We start from the raw sequence: 26,420 nt of genomic DNA, 5'->3' as shown, positions 1-26,420 counted from the left end.
ATGTGTGGTTAAGTGGGTACCGGCTAAACAGCCGGTGGAACATATGCAAACCAAGAATTTTCCACCCGACCCTCTATCGGGGGAAGGAGCGAATCACCGTCTCCTGAAGAGTGATCCTCTGCCAATCCGGGTCGCCCGCTTACTGGCCACTTAAACTCCCGATTTCACGGGAAGCGGCTAAGCGGGCGGGGCGAGCTGCTGACGACCGGTTCCACCGCGCTGCCGAGATGGGGTCCGAGGAGGGGAACGAAGGTGGTCGCCGCAGCACGCCGACGGCGAGAGGCAGACTGAGGAGCCGGCGTGGTGGTTTTTACCAAGGGCAGCTCTCCTTCGCCGGGCATGACCTAAGAGATCGCCTCAGTCTGCGCAGTGGAGCTGTACGACTCCACGGCCTCGCCGAAGAGGCCGGTCTGTGAGACAGGAGCATTCAAGAAGTTGTTCTCGCCTGCGTCCGTCAGCCAGACACTGCCAAAGGTGGCGATCTTGAACCACTGTGGTGAACATCGCACGACTGAAGGTCGCGGCTTCCCTCGTAAATCCTTGGTGAACCTGTAGCAACGTTATTGCGTGCAGGGCTGAAGCCGCCTCTCCGCATGCCTGACAGACAGCGCCCGTAACCGGACGACTGTCTACAAACACGGGAGGGAAGGGTTGGGTGGTCCCTCCAGGAACGCAGCTGCATCGCAACCCCCCGCTCCACTGAAGGGGTCCCCGCCCTTAGCGGCTCCCCTGGTGAGGGAGATGAGGGGTGAAAGCTGAAGCTGAACGACCGGATGGCCGCAAATCACGTCAGCTCTTCGTGCCGTCGGGAAGAAAGGCACAGGAGCAGAGGACTGAGCAGCTCCGAAATACCAATCACGTGGGCAGTACGGTTCGGGCGGAGAGGGGTTAACCTCTCCAACTCTACCGTTTCCGCCGCTCGAGCGGGCACGGCCGCCATCTCCGGAACGACTCCACTTCGGAGGAAATTGGACACCCCTCTGATGCTGCAGAAGTGAACGGGACCAGAAGGAGGTCCAATGGATCGGCAGAAATCGTAGAACACGACTCTGCCGTCTCCACCGGAGCCTCAACCGGCTGAGGATGAAAGGCCGGTAGGTGGAGGACGTATCCTCCGTCCTACTCAGCGTAGTGATGCGAAGAGCGTCATGCGAGCGCTTGACAGCCGCACCATGGCGGTGTCAGCACTGCAAAGGCGCGGACAGCATTCCCGTAGAAACGTCAGTCGTCTCCGCAATCCAAGAGGGTTATGCTCTCACAGAGAGAACAAAAACTCCCCACGAGCGCAGCCTCAGAGTGCTTGATGCCCAAGCATGAAGACAGCGCTCGTGACCGAAACTGGAACCCTTATACCTCTCACATCCAAGATCGCACGGACGAAAAGCAATCCTGAAAAGGACGCCGATCTCCGAATATACGAGAGAGTGGCTGTCTTTAAAAAGACACAGAGCTCTCACGTATCACTCTTTAGGGAAATCACTCTTTAGGTGCTCGGCTGATGATGCGCACAGGGAAAGGCAACGCACACACTAAACTCAAAACAAAAAATATGCAGAGCAGTGGAATACTGCGAGCGTCCGCTGAGTTAGTACTGCTTGTCAATCAACCTCAGCAACCGTTCCCAGAAGAGCAGAGAGTAGCTTCTCAGTCAGATAAAGCCGGCTTTCGAAGCGAAAAAAGCTGATTTCCTTATTTGCACGTGCGCCTTATATACGCACCTGGCGGGGCGGCGCCAGCATTATGCAAATATCTCAATGCCAAGTTCATTGGCGTTTTTTGTAGTATTCGAAGCAGATTGGTCTCTCTAAGCGAGTTCCCAATTCGTCGGTCACGACGTGACGTCGTAGTGACCGACTGAAAGGGAACAACTTTTGTTATCTCGAGATAACGAGAAATTAAGTCGTGATCACGAGAAAACAAGCAAGCAAAAATAATAATAGTGCATGGCCTCTCTCGGCTTCCGTAGTTAGGGGAAGGGAATAGAATATACAGTTTGTACAGTATAAAATCCATTAAGCCTATGGAATGTTCCCACAAAACATGGAAATCAGAATGTGTGTGTGTGTGTGTGTGTGTGTGTGTGTATGTGTGTGTGTGTGTGTGTGTGTGTGTGTGTGCATGAGACAGTCAGACAGCGTGTAGTGGAGTCACTGAGCTGAATGGAGCTTTTATCTATTAAGTCTTCCAGAAAATACTTTATAAGTTCTAAATGAGTCATAAAGGAGCTTTTGAGACCAAGTGAAAAAACAGCACTGTTTTTATGCTGGTCGATGTTCTGGATCTTTCTGCATTGTGTTGTAGGTATTAAACACCATTTGTCACGGTTAGTCCGTGTCATGTTTTGTTTCTGTTCTGATCGTTGTCACCTGGACATTCATTAATTAATCACCTGATTCATTTCACCTGTTTGTCATTTAGTCTGTGTGTATTTATACCTGTGTTTGTGCAATACTCACTGCCGGTTCATTGTCTCTGATTCCTTGTGTGTACCTATTTTCAGTTTTAGTGTTCCTGTGTTTACTTACCTGCCATTGTTTGTTTCTCGTGTTTTGTTTCTTGTCTATTTTTATTAAATGTTATTTATTCAACCAGAACTTTGCACTTGCGTCCTCACTCCTGATTCCAGTTTCCTGGTCGTGACACCATTAAACAGTCCGTCATCTATACACTCCCTGACAAAAGTGTTGTCGCTTATCTATTTTGTAGAAACACCTACTATTAACCTGACTTTTAATTAATCAATTGGTGTTAGAAATAGTTCATATGAAAAGCTAAAACCCTCTCAAATGATGTTTAATGCACTGAAATGAAGTAGTTTCACTAAAAATTTTTTTATCATTTAATCAAGACAGAGAGGTCAAATTTTGGCAAGACAAAAGTTTTGTCGCCTATATAGAAACTGAACAAATTTACTGCAAATACAAAAATATTTCAGCAAATTAAGTAGCGGTGCTGTGAGATCCAAATGTAATATCTTGTATGACTTCCATGAGCTTGAAGGACTGCATCCATGCGGTTTGGCAAGGATTCATACAATGTATTGATGAAGTCATCAGGAATAGCAAAGAAAGCAGTCTTGCATGCTTCCTTCTGTGCTTCCTCTTTCATCCAACCACACACATGCTCAATGATGTTCATGTCTGGTGACTGGGCTGGCCAATCCTGGAGCATCTTGATCTTCGCCTTGAGAAACCTTGATGTGGAGATGGAGTATACAATGGAGCACCATCCTGCTGCAGAATTTGGCCTCTTTTATGGTTGGGAATATAAGAGGTAGCTAAGATTTCTTGCTATTTTAGACTATTGATGTTCCCTTCCACCCTGCAGATCTTTTGCACACCCCCATACTGGATGTAACCAGACCATGATTTTTCTGCCACCCAACTTCATTGTTTTTTGGGTGAATCTCGGATCCATGCGGGCTCCAGTAGGTCTCCTGCAATTTTTGAGGTGACTGTGGTATAATTCAACAGAAGATTCATCTGAAAAAACAACCTGCTTTTCCAGCATCCATCGTTTTAGCAGGCTGTGGGCCTTGGCAAATGCCAAACGGTTTTTCAATTGTCTTTTGTTTAGTGCTGGCTTCTGGGCACTGATTCAACCATGGAGGCCATTTCGAGACAAAATCTGACAAACTGTTCTGGTTGACACAGGGACTTCAGGTGACCAGGTCTTGTGGAGCTCTGCTGCAATGGAAAATGAGCTGACCTTGGATTTTCAAGCCAACAAACGGTCCCCTCAAGCAGTTGTCTTGCAGGGTCTGCCTGACCTGGGCTTGTCAAAAACGTCTCCAGTCTCTTCAAATCTTTTTTTATCCTCTATACTTGATGCTGAGACACATTGAAGGTGTCTGCCACATCAGCATTGGATCTGGTCTTCACCCTCTTGATAATCAAAATTTTAATCTCAAGGTGAGTCTTAGGCATGTATACAGAGGTCTAGTTGCAGTTGATGTGAAGGTCTAGTGTACTGGGGATCTTTTTATACACACCTGAGACCTAATTGATCCATTATTAGTCACAGATAAGGCTCATATGACAAGGCGACAACACTTATGTCTTTGCAAAAATTGACTCAATGGGCTTTACCAAGCTGTGGATATTAGAATACTTTTTGACAGTTTCGTTTTGAACTGAAACATTATTACAAAAGCTGTTGGGATTAAAATGAGCCATTTCTTGAAAACAAATCTTGATTAGAAATATATTTTAGCGGCACTTCAGGTCAATTTGTACAAAACCGACAAGACTTTTGTCAGAGAGTGTATAAGCACCGGTTGTAAATGCATTAGTAAAATATGTTAATGTACTGAGTGTAATTTGCTGCTCGCAGTCATGACATGTTTAGGATCCCCCTCAACTCACTATTTCACCATTGGAGGTTTATTAATATCTACCTTTATAATGAATGAACATTAAGAAGTTGAGTTACTTGCACTCATGGTACAAAATTGTAACAAAATGAGAATTGTTGTGTAACAAAATAAAACAAGATAATTCATACAGGGAACAGGAACAACATCACAGAGAAACAATTCTTAACAAAGAACAAGAGGGACACTGGAATATATATACACAAAGAAATCAAGGTGAATAGGACACACCTGGGAGACAATCAAGAACGAGGACCAATGAAACAAAAGAACTACACAGAACTACAAAACATGGATGACAATACAGAACTTCAAAATAAAAAACATGGATTGATGAAACACAATACAGGACTGTTACATAGCCCCCCCCCCCCGCCAAGGAGTGGCTTCCAGACACTCCAAATAAAGAGTTTAGTTGGGTGATGGAACAGAGGTGGACCAGGGGGAGGGGATGAAGGTCAAGGCCTGTGATGAGGGAGAGGGCCTGGGGAACATGGCAGGGCAAAAAAACAGGGCAGAGCCGACAGGACAGGAACAGAGCCGGAGACCAGGGCGAAGCTGCAGGTGGGAAGCCGGGGCGGAGCCACAGGTGGGAAGCCAAGAGAGGAAGCCAGGGCAGGAAGCCTGGGCGGAGCCGGCAGGACAGGAGGCCAGGGTGGAGCCGGCAGGACAGGAGGCCAGGGTGGAGCCGGCAGGGCAGGAACCAGAGACCAGGGTGGAGCCACAGGCAGATCCAGAGGCCAGGGCAAAGATGCAGGCAGATTCAGAGGCCAGGGCGGGACTGCAGGCAGAACCAGAGGCCAGGGCGAAGCGGCAGGCAGAACCAGAGACCAGGGCAGAGCCGCAGTCAGATCCAGAGGCCAGGGCGCAGCTGCAGGCAAATCCAGATGCCAGGGCAGAGCCACAGGTGGATCTAGAGGCCAGGGCAGAGCCGCAGGCAGAACCAGAGACCAGTGAGGGACTGGATACCAGGGTGGTGCCGGTGGCCACAGGAACCTAAGTAGAGAGCACAGAGAGGCCCTCTGGGCCATGTTAGTGCTTTCAGGATTGACCATCTTAGACAGGACAGAGAGAATATGGAATGGCATCTTACACATGGCAAAGAGTCTTTGGGAGTCGTGCACAGCCATTTTGGCAAGGGCAGAGAGTCTATGGAGCTTAGGAGTGGTCATGTTGGCTGACCTACGGACACATAAAACTCAGGGCCAACCATCTCGGCTTTAACATGAAACTCAGGAAACACAGATACATGCCTTGTAGTTAGGACAAGAAATTTAGATGTGGTGGCAGATGCGGCGGCATCCATCTTGGCAACTGACTCAGATGTTGGGAACTGAATCAGATGCGGCGGTGGTCATCTTGTGAAACGGCTCGGGTGTGGCGGCGGCCATCTTGTGGAGTGGCTCGGGTATGGCGGTGGCCATCTTGTGAAGTGACTCGGTTGTGGCGATGGCCTTCTTGTAAAGTTGTTCAGGCATGAGTCTCACACAGGCTCATGTAACTGGCTTGGCTCCACAGCCTGCACAGCATGGTACTTACAGCCCCCCCAAAAAACTGTGCAGGCAAGGCCTCCTCCTCAGCCTCAGGAGGATCAGCTTAACACCAGGGCCAGCTCTACAAAGTCTTCAAAACTCCCTTGAGGATCATATTGACACAGTTGTGAATAAAGAGGATAATTTAAACTGGCACAGTAAAAAACGACGAGTGACTTATCTGGGTAGTGGGTCTGTGGTCCAAAAAAGGTCCAAAAAGTCCTGGGTGGGATTCTTAAGGGAGCGAGTGCCCTGGTGGAGCATGAGAATGTGCATCGCTGGTGACCACCCCACTGCTGGATCCATTGTGGTTGAGTATTCTGCAATGATGAGTGTAGTCAGCGATCCTGCAGTTTCCTGCTATTGCTCAAGTGGAATGGGAGTTTACCCTTAAAAACTTGACAAATTAGTTAACATTTTTATACAGTTTTTAATACTAAATACACATTTCCTGTATTTGTATTATATATGATCACCATAACATTACAAAAACAACAAATCTAATTCTGGCATGGTGGCATAAGACTTTTGCCCAGTACTGTATATACTGGAAATAGCTATATATCTGTGTGGATGTGTCTGTCTTAGACATAAAAAGACTGCTTTAGCTCAAAGTGATTGTCAAGATGTTTTCTCTTCAAGATATTCTGATACTCTTCATTTGTCTGTGCATCCATTTGTTGGTTTGTGCAGATTTTGTTTAGCATAAGTGTTCATTGTAAATAAATGTTTTGTTCTTGGCTGGGGAATAATTCAGTCAATAATGACAGATGAATATTTTGTCTATTTTCACCCATCTCATATCCTTTAGTTTTGTAAATGACTTGATGTTCTCTCTTAGGTTCACTCCTCTGCTCTGTTTTGGTTTGTCCTCTGCAGACGCTGTCTCAAGCCCCTGGCTGCTGGTTTGATGCAGAATGCCTCCAGTGCGATGTCAGCCAGCGGACAGTAGAGGGCAGCACGTGCCTCTTCTTCATCTACTGCTCCTCTTCCTCTCTATGGGACAAATAGACGGTTACATCCAAATTCCTGATGATTGTAAGAACCCTTCAATCTGCACCACGCTCAGAAAAACTTCTGATTTGTTTTCTGATAAAAATGGCAACGAGAAACTAAACTAAAACTCAGGCAGGATGCACAATGCATCACAAAAATTCCACAATGCAACACAAAAAAACAGGGAGCATTATGATACCTGCAAAAACCTGTTACTTCTTCAGTTCAACTCTCAAAAGTATTTTTTCTGTCAAATCGGTGCCATCAAAATGAGAAGTCCATGTGTGTTTACCAAATGAATGATTCATTTAAAATATTGAAGTAAAATATATAAACTGGGAGTGGCACTTTCTTTTACTGTTTCCTTCCTTATCTTATGTGTTACTGTACTTATATGTACAATAATACTGTGAATTATGCATAATTACTAGCAACTAACTCTAAACCTAAACCTAACCTGTACATATTACATGTTGTTAGTCACCACTTATTTGTGTAAGTACATCATAACAAAGATATGGTAAAATAACCAAATTAGGATATACACTGTACAAGAGAAATAATTTATTCTCTCTCTCTCTCTCTCTCTCTCTCTCTCTCTCTCTCTTTTTTTTTTCTTTATGTGTTGCCTGCTGCTGCTTTCTCAGACAAATTAAATGACAGTAAGTGCATCCTCTTGGATTTCCTTCCGAATTTGGTGTGTGTGTGTGTGTGTGTGTGTGTGTGTGTGTGTGTGTGTGTGTGTGCGTGTGTGCTTGGGTCTAGGGGAAGGGAATAGAATATACAGTTTGTACAGTATAAAAACCATTACGTCTATGGAATGTCCCTACAAAACATGGAGTTAGAGGTATAGAAGATAACTTGGCAGTTTTGGGATACATTTTGAGAATATCAAATTAAATTGTAAATTATTTTACTTGTAATCTATTACACTATGTGAAAAGACACAACAGTCCTATAACTGCTCTTCATCCAAATGAAAAGATAAAGCAGACATATTGACTACACATTATGGGTTGTTGTTTTGTAAGAACTGACCATTAATATTGAGTGTAATGTTTCTATTGTATGTTCCATCAGTTAAAAAACCTCCAAATATCACAAAGCAGGCCGTGTCCCAGACTGTGTTTTCTCTGGATGATGTCAATCTGGCCTGTGAAGCAAGCGGAGACCCAAAACCCAGGTCAATATCTGAATCTGAGCCATCCGACCTCACCTAACTCTCTTTAGTCCTATTTACCTGTTAAACCCTGATTTTACCCTAAAAATGTTAATAAGAGTTCCAAATACTTAAAAGCATACAATATGAAAGCCTGAACTGCATAATTAACATGAATGTATGATGAGTAAAACCCACATCAATAGAATCTGCCAATGTTGTTTTGAAATAATGGAATAAAATAAAGTTGTCATCTGCCTCTTATATTTTTCCATTCATCATTTATTTTAGACAGCATCAGATTGTGTCAGAACGTTCAGAGTCTCCAAACAGTAATTGAGATATATGGAAGACATGATGACTTTCTGTGTTACTTTGTTCTTTCGTCACAGCTTTCGATGGGTTAAAGATGGGAATCAGTTTGGGGAGGTTCTGCTGGGCTCTGGTAACCTGACAGCAAATAAAACCAAAGATCTCAGGTTTTACCATGGAACGTATCGCTGTTATGCAGCCAATGAGCTGGGGACGGCAGTGTCTGACGTGGTGCATCTGACTACAGAAGGTGTCTTCTCATTACCGTTTTTTAAACACAACTTTACAATGTGAAGATCTGACGTCAATAATGACAAATGTTGCCATGCTAAGTTCTGTAAATATTGCTGTAGAAAACACTGTTCACTTATTAGGTTTAGATGTTGGTTTTGTTAATTTAAAGTTACCATTATGGTGATCAGTGATTGCTTTAGTTGGACTCTTGACACTGTTTTGCTAGCTTTTCCTCTGGCTGCTGCAACTTTGTGTTTAATACACATTTGTTGTGGAATAATGTATTACAGTTTTTCTCGACTGCTAAAACACTATAACCAGGCTTTTGAACTAAAATTTCAAAACCATAACGCCATTTTTCCAGAAGCACAATCATTTCGCTGAACTATAAACACTACTCCCCTGCTTTAAAACATGGGTCAGATTTGGTGAACTTTTACTTCAAAACTCTACACACAAATCCCTACATTTCTCAGTGCTTACACCATGTGGTCATTTCGAAAGCACTAGCATTTAATACTGTTCTCTCAAGTCAGCACAGCTTAGGCTCAATTTGCAAACAATTACCAAGGTGGAAACACTAAGAGTCAAAATTGAACACACATCAATCAGATTCTTCAATAGATAGATAAAAGGGCTCGAATCAGTTCACTGAGCTTTGGAACCATGGATCCACGGAGAAATTAAGGAATAGGTTGAGGTGAAGGAGGAGGAAGAAGAGGAGGAGGCAGATGAGGAGGGAAAGGAGGAGGATGTGGTGAAGAAGAAGGGAGAGGACATGATGAAGGAGGAGAAAGAAGATGAGGAAGACGTGGTGAAAGAAGAGGAGGGAGACGAAGGGCAAGGTGACAAGCAGTCTCAGATGAAATTCGAGCCACTCTAGCTGACCACGTCCTTGTCCATGGTTTGACTATGAGGGAGGCTGAGCAATGAGAAAAGCCTAATTTGAGTCGCTTCACTGTTGCCTCCATCTTCAGAGCCTTCAGGGAGTAAAACAGATAGATGTACTTACAGTAAGACTGCTCTGTACAGTAACTTTAGTGTGCATACACTGTTAGACTATGCCACTGGAATAAAGAAATACATAAAATTGCCTTCCATACAGATCAACATATCAGTAGATGGATGCCAGGGGTGGGTCAGGAATTTTACCCTCGCTGTTTGGCTAGGCCCAATATAGCCTGTGATGTGGATAAGATTCTCTGGCCTGACCCAGAACAAAGACGGGATGATGAGGAGGAATAATTAAATGTTTTTCCAATTGCTAACACACTAAAATGACATGAACAGCACAACTATTTAAACTGACACACAGAGAGCAACACCTCTTCTCAAGTTTTCAAAAGTCTAAACACATTTCCTGCTTTACACACATTTTGCAATTCACAATGACACTTTTTAAATGCACTCAACACGGTTCTCTGCACAAGACACAACAATCTGACATAAAGTCACATGTTTGCCTTTTCAAAACACTACCATTCAAAATGACACTACACAAGCTAAATGGCCAATATATGTGCCACCTGCCCAAACACCTGAATGGTTCATTGTTAACACTTCAATCAGGATGTAAGCACTAGAAAAGACCACAGGTACGTCATTGGCCACAGAGCCATTATAGATGTTCCTGGCTAACGTGGTGGGAACATCACAATGTGTGCTGCCATCTCCAATATGGATGGTGTCCTCCACCGTCATGCCAACCTTGATACAACACAGCCCATATTCTCACATTTCTAGAAAGACTCCACAACAATCTCATACCATCAGAGTGTATGAATGATGTAGACCAAAGAAACCGATATGTTGTAGTATGGCACAACGTGAGCTTTCATCGTGTAGCTCCAGTCCAAAACTGGTTTGCTGACTACCAAACATTTATCGTGCAATACCTCCCACCATACTTGCCAATTTTGAACCCCATAGAAGAGTTATATGGAAGGTATATGACCACCAGCCCTTTGTGCGCATGCCTCTTTTGCAGACTATGGAAGAGACATATGATGAGATTGATGTTGGTGCAATTTAGGGATGGATAAGGCGCTCAAGGTGCTTCTTCCCTCGATGTCTGGCAAGGGAATATATTGCCTGTGATGTGGACGAGGCGTTATGACTTGTTTGGTGAAAAATAAAAAATTCAACAGCATGTGTGTGTATCTGCAAGTGTTTTTGTGCATGTGAACAATCTGATACATATTTTAGTATTATGGCAAAGCATACTAAAGAAAAGTGCACTTTTCATTATGCCCAACTGTGTGTAGTTGGTTAGACAAAAATCTGGTAATGAAGTGTGTTGTGTTCCAATTTGTGTCAAAGTTTGATTTTGATAATGTTATATGTAGTTTCGGTTGGAGTGCTTCATTTTGCAGGATATATGTGGTATTTTGATATTTGGGTGTGTGGTTTTGTAAATTGTGTGTTTTTTGAAAAAAAACCAGACTAGTTTGCAAAATTGTGTGTTAGCAATTGGAAAAAAACTGTAAAAAAATTTTTTTACAGTTGTGCACATAGCACATGAATGAATACAAATGTGCTAATGCATACATTGATTGTGGGGTTTTTTTTGGTCATGTGAACAGGTTTTTGAGGGGGAGAACCACAAGCAACTTACCAGTTTTGGATATATTGTTTTGAATTTACTGCACCATTGTGTAATACTATGTTGTAGTGTGTGTGTTTTTGAAAGCTTGTGTGTGTTGTCTGAGGGAAAAGTTTGGTTTTTCAGTAAGAGTGAATGGTTTTGAGTGTAGAGCTTCATTTTGACCTGAAAATATGATGTTTGGAGTATTGGGTGAGGCGTTATGGATTTGTGTTTACTGTTTTGAGAATATGAGGCAAAGTTTCAAGAAATGTGTTTAAGCAAATGAGAAAAACTGTAATCACAGTTGTGGTTAGTATCTGATTCTTAAGATCATCATCTAGTGAGTTGAGTTATTCATTTACTGTTTGATTAACCAAAAGTATATTTTTCTGTTAATGATGTGATACTACAGAACCATCACTCTCATAGCTGTAGCAGTTTATTATTCTGACATGCTGAGCCCTGCTGAAAAAACCCCCAGCATCAAACCAGCATGGACCAGCAAATGAATTATGCTGGTCTATGCTGGTTTGATGCTGGTTTAGACAATTTCTACACAAAAAGAAACCATTGTGCCATTTAGACACACAAACATCAAGAATCGGAGTATGAATATCAATAATGGTGACAAAGAAAATAGTAAAAAAGTAAATTTATTCAGACCGCAATGCATGCTGAGAGTCCTGGATGTGATTTGTAATTTGTTGATACAGAGATCCAATGAACGTCAATACTGGAAGTTCAGTAGAAACTTCTGTTGGAAAAAGACGTTGTCTGGTGTCATAGTCTGTACCTTCAGGGGACCAAAGTTGGAGATGCAAAATTTTTGTTTGGAGGTCACTTTGCACAGTGGGGTGAATTGAATTAAATGTAGCTATAATTTAAACAAAGTTACTGGTGGTTACAGTCCAGGCAGATTCTTTTGTTACATCTGAATTAAAATAAAGACTATAGCAAGCATTTTTTGTGCAGTAATGAATTGCACACTGTAAGAACAGAAACATGTCTTAGGGTTAACCCTAACCTAACCCTAACATGTCTATAGGTAAATAGTAATTTATTTTGTTAAGGGACAATTTGTTCTTCACAGCTGTCCCAACCTTGCCTAAAGAGAAGGTACAGCAAGAGCATCAGTTTGAGGAAGGAGTGAGCACCGTCCTCATCTGCAACCCTCCGAAAAGCTCTGTTACTCCTAAAATACACTGGATGGATTCTCGTAAGTTCGCTATGTAAATGAGCCAATTACTAAATGGCTAAGCATTAAGCTTAATTCAGTGGTTTAAGTTGAAACGCATTGGTCTGTTTTACTCTTAGAATGGCGTCACATCCCACAGAGCGAGCGTGTAACAACGAGTCTGGATGGAAACCTTTACTTTGCCAACTTGTTGCAAAGTGACAGCAGAAATGACTACATCTGCAATGCTCACTATATCAAGGCCAGCATCAGCCTGCCTAAAAAACCCATCTCCATCTCCGTCACGCCATGTATGTACTGTGCATTCACAAAAAGCTTTTAAATATAAGGGGCAAAGTTTTAAAGGTGAAAAATAGTCACGTTACTATAAGAGATCATAGTAACATCTAAAGGCAGTGGTAGGTTTAGCTGCTCGTTTTTCTATCCCATGAGGCCACGTGAGCTGAGGAGTCACCAAATCCACAATTTAACAATGAGGAAGACATTGGTCTTCCTCATTGTTAAATTGTATAAACAATTAAGTTCTCTTTGGACCGGCAGTGAAGACACAAACTTCTAAGTGCAAATACTAAAATTTTACAATTATCCCCCACACTGTAAAAAGTCTTAGCTGCCTTTTTTTGTTGAATCAACTCAGATTTATGAGTCAACTTACTATTATTTATCTTGACAAGAGATGAATTGCTACAACTTATAAAATATAGTTGAAAAAAGTCAACTTCATTTTATAAGTTATAACAACTCATCTGTAGTTATAACAACTTATCTCTAGTGACGATAAATACTAGTAAGTTGAAATGATTTGTAAATCTGAGTTGATTTAACAAAAAAAATTTTAAGGCAGAATTTTACATTGCATTTATTTCAATTGTATTGATGATTTTATTATTCTTATCTTGTCTGTAAACCTTCTGGTTTTACAGCAAATTCCATGGTGAATAATCGTCAACCACGGATGCATTACCCAGCAGGAACTCACAGCTCATATCTGATCCTGAAAGGCCAAACCCTGACACTGGAGTGTATTCCTGAAGGATTGTGAGAAGAATTTTTATTTAAAATTGGCTGAAAATACCTTCCATACCATTCTAGTATGCTGGTGAATGGATATTTGACGAGCTACCTGATCTCTGCTTCAACCCAGTTTGTAGACATTTCTTGATTGTGAATGTTAATCTGCATGTAAATCCCTTATTTTAAAGAGCTGAACCATAACTTCCTTTTTGCGATGAAATGTGTGTCCTCACTGCAGCACTACCCTTATGGCATTGTTTCTTTGTTTTAAAGGCCGACACCAGAGGTGCACTGGGAGAGGAAGGACAGCCCTCTCTCTTCCAACAGAGCCAAGATACTGAACTACAACCACTGGCTTCAGATTGAGAAGGTGTCCGAGAAGGACAACGGCGAGTATGTGTGCACTGCCAGAAACAGTCAGGGCTCCGTCATGCATCACTACACTGTGACAGTAGAGGGTACGCACAAATCATGCGTCTAATTCACTTTCAATACCTCTCTTTACCATTGTAAAATACATGCATGTTTATTTCAGCTGCTCCGTCCTGGACTAAGAAGCCTGAGGAACACATGTACGCTCCTGGAGAGACGGTCAAACTGGACTGTCATGCAGAGGGCATCCCAACACCAAACATCACATGGAGTATCAACGGTGTCCCTCTCTCAGGTACTGTAGCTCCTCGTGTGCCATTCAAAACTGACAGGGTTAAGTCCACTTCAGCTCATGAATTACAATAAAGTCAATGCTGTCAAGTCATTTCTGTAGATCACAGTTGTGCAGTTTCTGAACATCTGAATTCTTCTTATATATGAATAATGAATGTTTAAGATGTCATTTTTCTTTTTTATGGATCCTGTCTGTCATTACACACAGTCCTGTCTCACAATTAACAAACATTCCTGATTGAAAACTGTTTTTTTTTGGGGGGGGGGGCACTCTTGTCTAATCTTTGGTCAACATTAGCAAACAAAAAACTGCCATAATTTACACGCTTTTTCAAACTTGTTTGACATTTTTTTGCAGACCACAATATCAGATATTCTGAGTCTGTTTTTATTCACTTTGGTTGAAAATATAATATTTTGTGGTCTGAATAATAAAGTTGTATGAGTCTGAAAGGACATGATGAAGATTTTCTTTATGGTTTGATCTGCTGTCACACTGTGTTGGTTGGTTTATGTGTTTTAGGAACAGATTTGGAGCCAAGGCGGAGCGTGGTCTCAGGCACTTTGATTCTGTCAAAAGTTCAGTACAGCGATACAGCCGTCTATCAATGTGAAGCCACCAACAAACACGCAACTATACTGCTCAACACACACGTCCATGTCGTCGGTATGTTTCCACCTTTTTATAGGACTGCATAATGGTCACTTGCTTTGAGTCTACATAAAGATAACAGAGATATATCACTGTCCCTAGTTATTCAAATTAAAATATAATAATTTACACAGGTAAAAGCATGTTTTACAATACAGATGCTGGTCATATAATTAGAATATCATCAAAAAGTTGATTTATTTCACTAATTCCATTCAAAAAGTGAAACCTATATATTATATTATTCATTACACACAGACTGATATATTTCAAATGTTTTTTTTTTATGTTGATGATACTAAGGAAAATCCCAAATTCAGTATCTTAGAAAATTAGAATGTTGTGAAAAGGTTCAATATAAATACCCCAAGTACCACACTTTAACTCTTTCGCCGCCATTGACGAGATATCTTGTCAATCAATAGAAAACGCTTCCCCGCCAATGACGAGTATTTCCATCTATCCGCAATACCGCTATTATCCACCAGGTGGCACCCTTACGCAATTTTTTAAACCCGGAAGTATTGCCCTATGGCAAGCAGCTGCATGTCCGTGTCTGTTTTAAAGATCGCTCTGAATGGGATCTCTATGAAACGTCCGTCACAAAAATTGAATTATCTCTGCTTTTTGCTCAAAATGTGGTGTTTTGCAGAAACCTACCCATATTAAAAAGCTGATTACAAAACAACTACTGAAGGTAGGATTAAACGTTTTTTTTTTTTTTTTTGAAAGCAGAGGGTCTGTTCTTTCATTTGGTATATTGTATGTTTATATATTTATAGAAGAACATTTTCTGGAAGGCATTCAACTTTTGTAAAAATCATGAAAAACGCTGGCGCTGGCTGGCAACTTTTTTAAATAACGCTGGCGGCGAAAGAGTTGATCAGCTAATTAACTCAAAACACCTGCAAAGGCCTTTAAATGGTCTCTCAGTCTAGTTCTTTAGGCTACACAATCATGGGGAAGACTGCTGATTTAACAGTTGTCCATAAGACGATCATTGACACAAAAGGTCACTGCAAAAGAGGCTGGATGTTCACAGAGCTCTGTGTACAAGCACATTAATAGAGAGGCGAAGGGAAGGAAAACATGTGGTTGAAAAACATGTACAAGCAATAGGGAAACCCCAGCCCAGTCTCACAGAGTTGCGTATAAATAGCACAAAGTGTAAAAATCATGCAATACATATGCCAAATTCCACTTTGGCATGCATATGATAAGCCAGTCCTTCCCATTCACTTAAACGGTGCATCTTTTTTTTTTTTTTTTTATTGGTTTCTCAATTTTTTCTCATTTTTTTTACCATTTTCGCTTGGGTTTAGGGTTAGAACAACTTTTTGTAATATAAAAATGACATCCTAACCCAAACCCCAACTCTAAGCGACCATGGCTTAAATATGGACAAAAACATGGAGAAACCTGTATATTAAATAACCTCATTAAGCAAATCTAAAATCTAACCCTAAACCCAAGCAAAAATGGTTTAAAAAACAGAAAAAATTGAGAAACCAATAAATAAAACGACAAAAATGATGCATCGTTTAAGTGAATGGGAAGGACTGGTATATCATATGCATGCCAAAGTGGAATTTGGTGTATGTATTGCACAATTTTTACACTTTGTGCTATTTATACGCATCTATGTGAGACTGGGTAGGATAACCGCAGCCTGGAGAGGATTGTGAAACAAAACCCAATCAAAAATATGGGGGAGATGTACAAAAAGTGGACTGCAGGTGGAGTCAGCTTTAAGAACCACTACGCACAGACGTAGGTTTCAGCTGTCTCATTTCTTGTGTCAAGCCACTCTTGAACAACAGACAGCGTCAGAAGCATCTCGCCTTTAAAAAGGACTGGACTGCTGCTGAGTGGTCCAAAGTTATGTTCTCTGATGAAAGTAAATTTGGCATTTTCTTTGGAAATCATTATCCCAGAGTCTGGAGGAGGAGAGGAGAGGCACACAATCCATGTTGCTTGAGGTCCAGTGTAAAGTTTCCACAGTCAGTGATGGTTTGAGGTGGAATGTCATCTGCTGGTGTTGGTCCACTGTGTTTTCTGAGGTCCAAGGTCAACGCAGCCGTGTACCAGGATGTTTACTTTTTGCTTCTTGCTGCTGACTTTATGGAGATGTAGATTTCATTTTCCAACAGGACCAAGCACCTGCACACAGTGTCAAAGCTACCAGAACCTGGTTAGGTGTCCCTGTTCGTAATTGGCCAGTAAACTGGTCTGACCTTAACCCCATAGAAAATCAATGGGGTATTGGGAAGAGGCAGATGCAATATGCCAGACCCAACAATGCAGAAGAGCTGAAGGCCACTATCAGAGCAACTGGGGCACTTATTGTAGAAGTAATGATGCAATTAACCTTATTTAAAACCCTGAATACTAAACATGTTCGATATGATTGGGGGCGGCCGCGATTTGCTTGCGAGCAGTTTGGGATGTGTAAGATTTGATCTGTTAACGTCACACATTACATGATAATCTGATTTTCAGGGTATATTAAGTGTGAAAATACTGTAGTATGAGCTCGGCTTAAAGGGGACTTATCATTTCCATGTTTAAATGCTATAATTGGTTCCCCAGTGCTTCTATTAACCTAGAAAATGTGATAAAGAACAACCCAGTAACTTAGTTTTGGTAAACCATTCTCTGCATTGATGTGGAAAAAAGGTAATTGAAATTTGGCTCCCCTTGTGATGTTAGAAGGGGATCTTATTATAATAGCATTGCCCTTATAATAACAAGTGCCCTTAATCTGCACTATCCAACCACGGCACTGGCATTTAGTGCAGAGAGAGAAAGACAAAATATAGTAAACTTAACGTAGGTTCGGGAGGAGCCTAAACATCCAGGCCTGTCAATCATCATTATGGGCGTATATAAGGCAGGTTTATGAAAAGCGAATGCTGTTTGATAACGCAATGTCACGCGCACCTGTTAATTAGACAAACAAAACAACAATGGTGGCCTACAGGACTGTGCTGCTTAAGATTATGCGTTTATTAACCCCTTTTCCACTAAAGTTACAAATATCTGCGTTTTTTAATCCAGAATCAATTTTAGTGAAACTACATTACCTCATTGTCAATTTAATCAAACTGCAAATTTTTCTCCATATCTTTTGTTTATTCACAGCTCTGTAGAAGAATGCGCTTGCATGCTCCCACGTAGTTATCCTATTTAAGGGAAACACCGGTATCCACTGGCCTGGTATACATACGGTCTCCACGGATGTGTGTAAACGCTGATATTTTGGCCACTTTGTCGTGATCTCTACCACAGCACATTTCCCCTATTATTACCACAACTTTTCCCTTTTTTTTTACTGATGCGATTCTGTCGCCACTCACACTACCACCCCAGTAAGCCCACCCACTTTAATCAACAGGCCCACCCAATCATTATACAATGTTTTATTTGTTAATGTATTGCCTCATTATTGCTTTCAATATAATTTCAAAGATGATTATAACATCTAAAGAAACGTAGTTGGGTTGATGCTTGATGAATTTGATGAAATTGTCTTTTATGTATTCTAATCTGACCAATCAGAACACAGATAATATTACCATTCACAACTTTTGTCTGACACACAAACCACAGAATATATTTAAACCTAATACATGTCACACAATTTTAAAAAAAAAATTCGGGGGGTTGTCTCTCATAGCCTCACCGTAAACTGATCTTCGGTCATTAAAGCAATGTCACACCGTGGAAATTGTCATGCTTAAGCTTTATTGACTCAAAAGATTTGTCCGGAGTAACTTGTATGGAGCTGACAGTTTTGACAGTAAATGTATTAAGGATTTTTTCTTCTCTTTTTCTCTGTCAGAGCTTTCTCCTCAGATCCTGACAGCTGATGGAATAGTGTACAGGAATAAAACTGGATCAACCGTCATACTTAAATGTAGAACGTTTGGTTCCCCGAGACCCACGGTGGACTGGTAAGCACAAACATATGAATATAAGCAATGGTGTTTTTGAAACACATGAATGAACATATAGTGGACATATAATGATGAAATCCATTCAATTAGAAATCATGATAGACTCCAACTAAACTCTAACTGTACGAGTTAACTTTCCTCAAAAAACAGAGTCTGGTGAGATGCACATTCAGTGCAAAGGATTGACTGTAGATTGTGGCAACACTGTTTGTATGCATCAATTACACTTAATGACGTATATACTTTAACAATAATCAGATTAAAGGGTCAGGTGTGTTTCATTTCACACACACAAGGCAGATACACAGGTACACATTAACTGTGTGTGTGTGTGTGTGTGTGTGTGTGTGTGTGTGTGTGTGTGTGTGTGTATATGTGGACGGTGTGATGTGGACACCAGTAGCATATCAGATTGTCATTATGTGAGCAGTCTGCAGATTTGCTGTAAGTGCTTAAATACAGTACAATGATTGTGTTTAATTATGCAGGCTTTAATGGGAAGAGACAAACCACAGTAGCAGTGATGTATTTGTTGAATTATGTTTGCAGGGAGATTTTCGACTCTAGTCCAGCTTTGTCCAATGCAAAAATGTCTCAGATGGCCAATGGAAATCTTCAGATCAGTAATGTGAGTCAGGAGGAGAGTGGCAGTTACACGTGTTTAGTGAGAGACAGTAACATAACCATCAGCGCTGTTCTCGAAGTCTTAAGTAAGTATTTAGATTATTGTTTAACACCACAAAATTGTTTCTGTTTACTTTTGTAAATTGCTATTGTCATGCACATTGTGTCTGTTGCTCTGAGAAAATCTATCTGACGTCACTAAACCCACATACATCATACAGCCGTAGGACCTCAGATCATTGATATCTGACTGGTAGAAATCTACAGGAAATAGTGATGGGTTTCATGACATGCCGATCAGTTTCTCACAAGGGAATGTTTCAGACAGAAATCCTCTTAAAGCTCACATTCAGCTCAGACAGCTTTCTCTGAACTGAAATCAATATTTTTTTCTACACAACTACATGTTTGCTGTCACACAGACATACACATGATGGAAGTAAACTGAATCTTGTTTTAATTTCTCCAGACAGAACAAAAATCGTGGCTCCTCCCCAACACCTGCGGGTCATTCGTGGAAATGATGCTGTTTTACAATGCAAATATAGCGTGGACCACCAGTTAAAAAATCTCACCCTTCAGTGGAAGAAGGACGGACAAAAGATTGTGGCATCTGCTAATGGCCACAAGTAAATAAATACAACAACAGTTTCATCTAGTGATGACAGATATAATGACAAAAAAAGCCATTTTAGATGACGTATATTAGTGGATAACTATCTGTATGTGGATCAGTATTACATCAGCCACTCTCTAGTCGACTTTCAAAAAAACTGACTGTTTCTTTTTTGGAAGCTTCAGCTCATCACAGCAATAACCTGAAATGACAAAACATAATTGTTGCCAGTTGCTGAGCTGTGCCATGGGGTTTATAGTGTTTTTTGTTTTGTCACGTGACTGCAGGTACACTGAATATCCAAATGGCTCTCTGAAGGTGACAGATGTACAGATTGAGGATTCAGGAGAATACAGTTGTGAGATCAGAACTGAACTAGATTCAGATGATGCCAGCGGCTCCATCACAGTTCAGGGTAAATCTCTCAACAGATCAACACTTAGGTTTACACAGCTCTATAGTATTATCTACTCAATCTTTGCACTTGACCATCCTCAGATAAACCAGGTGCTCCTCTTTCTGTGGAGATATCTGAAAAGAGGGAGCGAAGCGTTACTCTGACCTGGACGGCTGGCGATGAAAACAACAGCCCTGTTTTTGGTAATTTAATGAAAACTATTATCTGACCTGTGTTCAGACTACTAAACTATTGAGATGCTTACTCTGTTTGCATGAACAGCGTAGAAATGAAGGACAAGCGATATCAGCTCTTTACTTAATGATTGTTTGACCAACTTTAGAACACAAAATTGAATGCAAAAAGAAAGCATGGTTATTTCAGAGTTATTTATTGATTCTGATTGGCTGCAGGATATGAAATTAATTTGTTAATGTAGAGTAGCTGATGAAAATAACAAATTCTTACTCATTCGGTCAAATGCTGCGCTGCAAAGAGTAAAACTAGTTTGAACTTGTCTATTGGCATGTTACCATAGAGAGCAAAAACTGTAGGCATGCCTGTCTCTAACCTATATTCTCTGTTGTCCATCAGAATATATTATAGAGATGAAGGAAGAGCAGTGTACGGATGCAAGCACATGGAGGGAATATGAGAGAGTTCATCAAGACATCAAACACATTGAGATTCATCTGCAGCCGTTCTGCAAGTATCATTTCCGGGTCAGAGCTGTGAATGAGATTGGAAAAAGTGAACCCAGTTCTGAATCTGAATCCTACATCACCCCCGCTGCCAGTAAGATCATCTGAACATACTCACTATAATGTTCTTTCGAATGGATGTTTATGGAGATGGTACACAATATACCAATCTATTGTATATGGTTAGCTATGTAAATATATTGTAACTAATGATCAGTTAAGTATTAACTAATGTTTATCAATGACTTTCTAATTAAAGGTATTATAAGGTGTTACCGGAATAAACTCATCATCTGCCAGGTTCTTGTTTTCATACATTTATTAAAAACATCAGTGTTTTGAAACCACACACTGTTATTCTTACACATGTTGGAGGAAAAACCTATGTTATGTCTACATGGGTTTTATAAACCTGGTCACTTCATGCGTTTTCTCTGATTGGATAGCTAACCGATCGTAAAAAGACCAGGTGTAAATGCCCTCCAAAACGTTTTCAAGATGGATTTAAATCTGATCCCTCAAACTACTTCAGGATGTGGACTGGGATGCATTTCAGACGAAACTGGACAATTGTAAATACATCTGGTTGATTAAACCACATATGTCAGCGCATAACTCCTCCCAAAACGTTAGCACGTCACCTGGAAGTTAGCCAGCAAAGCGGTAAACAAACAAAGACAACATGCTTATTGCTTTATGGAAACAATAAAACGCTTTTTAGAAACAATAACAGAGTTCACTGACAAACTCGAAGGATATTAAACAAAAAAAAGAGCTTTGTGAACGCTTTTCCCCATCATGGACCTGTACATTAAATCATCGCGCCATCACTCTCCTGCTGCTCTGTACTGTGCGCTCCAACTCATGCCGAGCTAGGAGACGTCCGTCCCCAGCCCAACATACAGTAAGTTCTGCCTTTTGTTGCATAATTGTTGTCTTAAGTTTTTTTAATGACATGCATTGAAGGATTAGAGAGGAAGATCAATAAGTGCATCTGAAGGTGGTTGGGAATTCCTCCAAGTTTCACTGCGGTAGGCCTCTATATAAGATCAGGGCAGCTCCAGCTACCGCTGTCTTCCGTGGTAAAGGAATTCAAGTTACAAAATGCAGTGTCATAATGACATACAGAGACTCACAGGATGAACAAGTCAGACATGCAGGCATCATTACAAGATCAGGTCACAATTGGGCAGCTGATTTGTCTGTTGCACAAGCTGATCGCATGTTGAAGCTGTGCCATGAAATTGCACGACGCACAAGGAGACAGGGTCTTGGAACCTACCATTTCCAACAGTAAAAGAGAAGAGCCATGATTCAAGAGGAGGTACGGAACCTGGAAGTGGAAGGACAAAGATCAAGGGCAGTGGACCAAGCTTCCTAAGGAGCCTGGACCAGATGGGACCTTCCCAAGAGGAAGATTACCTGGGCGGACCTATGGAGACTAGAACCGTTCTGCATATCCTTCCTGCTGAAATCAGTGTATGACACACTCCCAACGCCAACAAAAAAAGTGGGGTATGAGAGAGGACCCATTGTGCAAACTTTCTAGGGAGAGGGGCACTATGGCACACATCCTGTCCGAGTGTAAAAAGCACTCACCCAGGGTAGGTACAGATGGCTCCACGAACCAGACAAGAAGAACCAGTCTGCTACAAAAGGCCCAATCATGGGAAAAGAAGGTGGAACCTGGGAGGAAGGCTGCAGGTCCCCCAGTTTGTCGAGACAACCCTGAGGCCGGATGTGGTACTGTGGTCTGAAGAGGGGAAAAAGATACAGTCCCATGGGAAGAGGGGTGTGAACAGGCATTTGAAAAGAAGACCCTTAAATACAAAGACCTGCTGCATGATTGTAGGGGAAAGGATAGCAGACTTGGCTGTTCCCAGTCGAGGTCAGCTGTAGAGGATTCCTTGTTTAGTCATTATGGAAAATACTTACAACCATTGGAATGACAGGGAAGGAGAGGAAGGCAGCAGCTCCCATGATGTGGAAGGCTGTGGATAGAGCCTCTTGCTGGTTATGGAGCAAGAGGGAGGAGTTGAGCTGGAAGCCAGGTAGGGGAAGATGGGCAGTGACTTAGTCACCACTGCCGACCCACCATCGGGGGTACCGCCTGACGACATCGACCCCTCCTGGCCAAGGCTACATTCACTACAGGTGAATGAAAGTGAGAAGCATCTTCTGATGTATTTGCTATTTATTATGTGTTTATTACCAAATAATAAGTATTTTTAAGATTTTTAAAGGTTTTGCGGTAAGACGGTAAATTGACATTTAGTTGAATTGCATTGTCAACCGTTGTTGTTTGTTTATATTTAACAATCAAATGTTGATTTTTTCACAGCTGTTTCTGTCAGAACACACAATATTTAATCTACATCTAAAAACTATTGGAACAGGATGCCACAGAGTTAATGCTTTCTCTACTCACAGCATGTTTTAGAAATAAGTACCTTATATATTTTAGTAAAAACTTTGCTACATGTAACAGATGTCACTGCAAAAGATTGTTTAAAACTATAAAATAAGAATATTTAATCCCCACATCATTGAATGATCTTTATTTACATGCCTGTCTGCCCGTCCTTGTTCCTTTTGTAATTTAAGTTGATTGTCTCCAGTCAAGTCCCTCCACAATCACCGCCGACAGTTATATATGTGTTAAGGACTTTTCTTCTCATTTGTCTGTCAGAGCTTCCTCCTCAGATCCTGACAGCTGATGGATTAGTGTACAGGAAAACAACTGGATCAACCGTCGTACTTAAATGCAGAACGCTTGGTTCCCCAAGACCCAAAGTGGACTGGTAAGCACAAACAAATGAATATAAGCAATGATGTTTTTGAAACATATGAATGAACAGACAGTACAATGATTGTGTTTAATTATGCAAGGGTTAATGGGAAGAGACAAACCACAGTAGCAACATCACGTATTTGTTGATGTTTGCAGGGAGATTTTTGACTCTAGTCTAGCTGTGTCCAATACTAAAATATCTCAGATGGACAATGGAAATCTTCAAATCAGTAATGTGAGTCAGGAGGAGAGTGGCATTTACACGTGTTCAGTGAGAGACAGTACCGCGACCATTAGCGCCGTACTCGAAGTCTTCGGTAAGTATTTAGATTATTGTTTAACACCACAACAAAATTGTTCCTTTTACTTTGTGAAATTGTCATTGTCATGCACACTGTGCATCCATTGTGTCTGTTGTTCAGAGAAAATCTATCTGACGGCATAAACCCACATACATCGTACAGCTATAGGATCTCAGATCATTCATATCTGACTGATAGAAATGTACTTTTAGTTTTGAGGATAACAGTAAATAGTGATGGGTTTCCTAAAGATGTGGTGCACTTCACATCCTGGTCAGTTTCTCACAAGGGGATGTTTCATACAGAAATCCTCTGCAAGCTCACATTCAGCTCAGACTGCTTTCTTTGAATTGAAATCAATGAATTATTCCACACAACTCCACACAGACATACACATGATGAAAGTTAACTGAATCCTGTTTTAATTTCTCCAGACAGAACAAAAATCATGGCTCCTCCCCAACACCTGCGGGTCGTTCGTGGAAATGATGCTGTTTTACAATGCAAATATAGCGTGGACCATAAGTTAAAACATCTCACCCTTCAGTGGAAGAAGGATGGACAAAAGATTGCGGCATCTGCTAATGACGACAAGTAAATAAATACAACAACAGTTTTATCTAGAGATGACAGATATAATGACAAAAATAGCCAGTTTAGATGGCGTATATCAGTGGATAACTATCTCTTCTGGAAGCTCCAGCTCATCACAGCAATAACCTGAATTGACAAAACATTATTGTTGCCAATTGCTGAGCTGTGCCATGGGGTTTATAGTGTTTTTTGTTTTGTTACGTGACTGCAGGTACACTGAATATCCAAATGGCTCTCTGAAGGTGACAGATGTACAAATTCAGGATTCAGGAGAATACAGTTGTGAGATCAGAACTGAACTCGATTCAGATGATGCCAGCGGCTCCATCACAGTTCAGGGTAAATCTCTCGACATATCATCAGTTAGGTTAACACAGCTCTACAGTATTATCTAATCAATCTTTGCACTTGACCATCCTCAGATAAACCAGGTGCTCCTCTTTCTGTGGATATATCTGAAAAAAGGGAGCGAAGCGTTACTCTGACCTGGACAGCCGGCGATGAAAACAACAGCCCTGTTTTTGGTAATTTTAATGAAAACCATAATCTGAACTGTGTTCAGACTACTAAACTATTGGGATTGAATTTGTTTAATGCACAGTAGCTGATGAAAATAACTGTAATTTTTCCCCATGCAGTCAAATGCTGCTCTGCAAAGAGTAATACTAGTTATTTGGCATGACCATAGAAAAACCAGGCTATTCAACAGCCTGCAGTGCATTTAAGCATTTTAAATGCACTCCGCTTCGCACTGGGGGGTTCTTTGCCTCCATGTCATACAGTTAAAATCCTTTAATGCACGGCAGGTCGTTGATTATCCCTTACGTAATATTACGGTATAGAGCAAATACTGTAGGCATGCCTGTCTCTAAGCTTTCTTCTCCGTTGTCCATCAGAATATATTATAGAGATGAAGGAGGAGCAGTGTACGGATGCAAGCACATGGAGGGAATATGAGAGAGTTCATCAAGACATCAAACACATTGAGATTCCTCTGCGGCCGCTCTGCAAGTATCATTTCCGGGTCAGAGCTGTGAATGAGATCGGAAACAGTGAACCTAGTTCTGAATCTGAATCCTACATCACCCCTGCTGCCAGTAAGATCATCTGAACATACGATAATATGCTTCGTATGGATGCCTTCTGTTTATGGATATGGTACACACAGAGGTGGAAAGTAACGAATTACATTTACTCACGTTACTGTAATTGAGTAGTTTTTTTGTGTACTTTTACTTTTTTGAGTAGTTTTTAAAATCTGTACTTTTACTTTTACTTAAGTATGTTTTATTTAAAGTATTGTACTTCGCTACATTTTAAATCATATCCGTTACTGAGTAAAAAAATATTTAAAAAAAGCAAGGTGATAAAGACGCGCAACGGATGATTGATGGGTGGGGCCCGCGGGGGAACTCGCAAAAAGAACCATGGAGACGGACGAGACAGGCGCGCGCTAATGCAGACCCGCCTCAGTTCAAATCTTATGAAAGAAACCCCTGGTCATATTTAAGCGACCACTTTCCACTGACGCGAAGCGAGTGTTTCTTTCATATGAAAGGTAGGATTCATGCTCTTCAGTACGAAATTGCAGACCGGGTTTTACCGCTCATTTGCACGACGCGTTTTTAATACAATGCGCATTATCCTACGCAGTCTAGCAGCTTCGCGTCAAGTCAAACACAACTTAAGAACGTCCTCGAGAATGCGCAGGTCATTAGACATT

The 26,420-nt window shown here is 41.2% G+C and overlaps 1 protein-coding gene across 13 annotated transcripts in view; it reads left to right on the top strand.

The window, feature by feature from the left end:
- Positions 1 to 26,420, top strand: part of LOC129431262 (protein sidekick-2) — a 135,484-nt gene that overhangs the window by 10,351 nt on the left and 98,713 nt on the right. For 8 of the 13 annotated variants that reach the window (XM_073874902.1, XM_073874903.1, XM_073874898.1 and 5 more), the window contains exons 2-23: positions 6,784 to 6,942; positions 7,548 to 7,562; positions 7,981 to 8,083; positions 8,452 to 8,621; positions 12,280 to 12,405; positions 12,504 to 12,674; positions 13,308 to 13,422; positions 13,672 to 13,856; positions 13,934 to 14,065; positions 14,588 to 14,731; positions 18,558 to 18,669; positions 19,222 to 19,382; positions 19,766 to 19,925; positions 20,200 to 20,327; positions 20,411 to 20,512; positions 20,904 to 21,104; positions 23,700 to 23,811; positions 23,958 to 24,118; positions 24,538 to 24,697; positions 24,909 to 25,036; positions 25,120 to 25,221; positions 25,594 to 25,794. In XM_073874902.1, coding sequence (XP_073731003.1) covers positions 6,822 to 6,942; positions 7,548 to 7,562; positions 7,981 to 8,083; positions 8,452 to 8,621; positions 12,280 to 12,405; positions 12,504 to 12,674; positions 13,308 to 13,422; positions 13,672 to 13,856; positions 13,934 to 14,065; positions 14,588 to 14,731; positions 18,558 to 18,669; positions 19,222 to 19,382; positions 19,766 to 19,925; positions 20,200 to 20,327; positions 20,411 to 20,512; positions 20,904 to 21,104; positions 23,700 to 23,811; positions 23,958 to 24,118; positions 24,538 to 24,697; positions 24,909 to 25,036; positions 25,120 to 25,221; positions 25,594 to 25,794 — 3,010 coding nt within the window. In that variant the 5' untranslated portion in view covers positions 6,784 to 6,821. The remainder of the gene's footprint in view (positions 1 to 6,783; positions 6,943 to 7,547; positions 7,563 to 7,980; positions 8,084 to 8,451; positions 8,622 to 12,279; positions 12,406 to 12,503; positions 12,675 to 13,307; positions 13,423 to 13,671; positions 13,857 to 13,933; positions 14,066 to 14,587; positions 14,732 to 18,557; positions 18,670 to 19,221; positions 19,383 to 19,765; positions 19,926 to 20,199; positions 20,328 to 20,410; positions 20,513 to 20,903; positions 21,105 to 23,699; positions 23,812 to 23,957; positions 24,119 to 24,537; positions 24,698 to 24,908; positions 25,037 to 25,119; positions 25,222 to 25,593; positions 25,795 to 26,420) is intronic. The other 5 variants (XM_073874905.1, XM_073874896.1, XM_073874901.1 and 2 more) reach the window with 4 other exon arrangements.

Source organism: Misgurnus anguillicaudatus, chromosome 13 (assembly GCF_027580225.2).
Source record: "Misgurnus anguillicaudatus chromosome 13, ASM2758022v2, whole genome shotgun sequence".
Classification (NCBI taxonomy): domain Eukaryota; kingdom Metazoa; phylum Chordata; class Actinopteri; order Cypriniformes; family Cobitidae; genus Misgurnus; species Misgurnus anguillicaudatus.
Note: the sequence above shows the minus strand (reverse complement) of the source record. Positions and strands in the feature narration are given on the sequence as shown.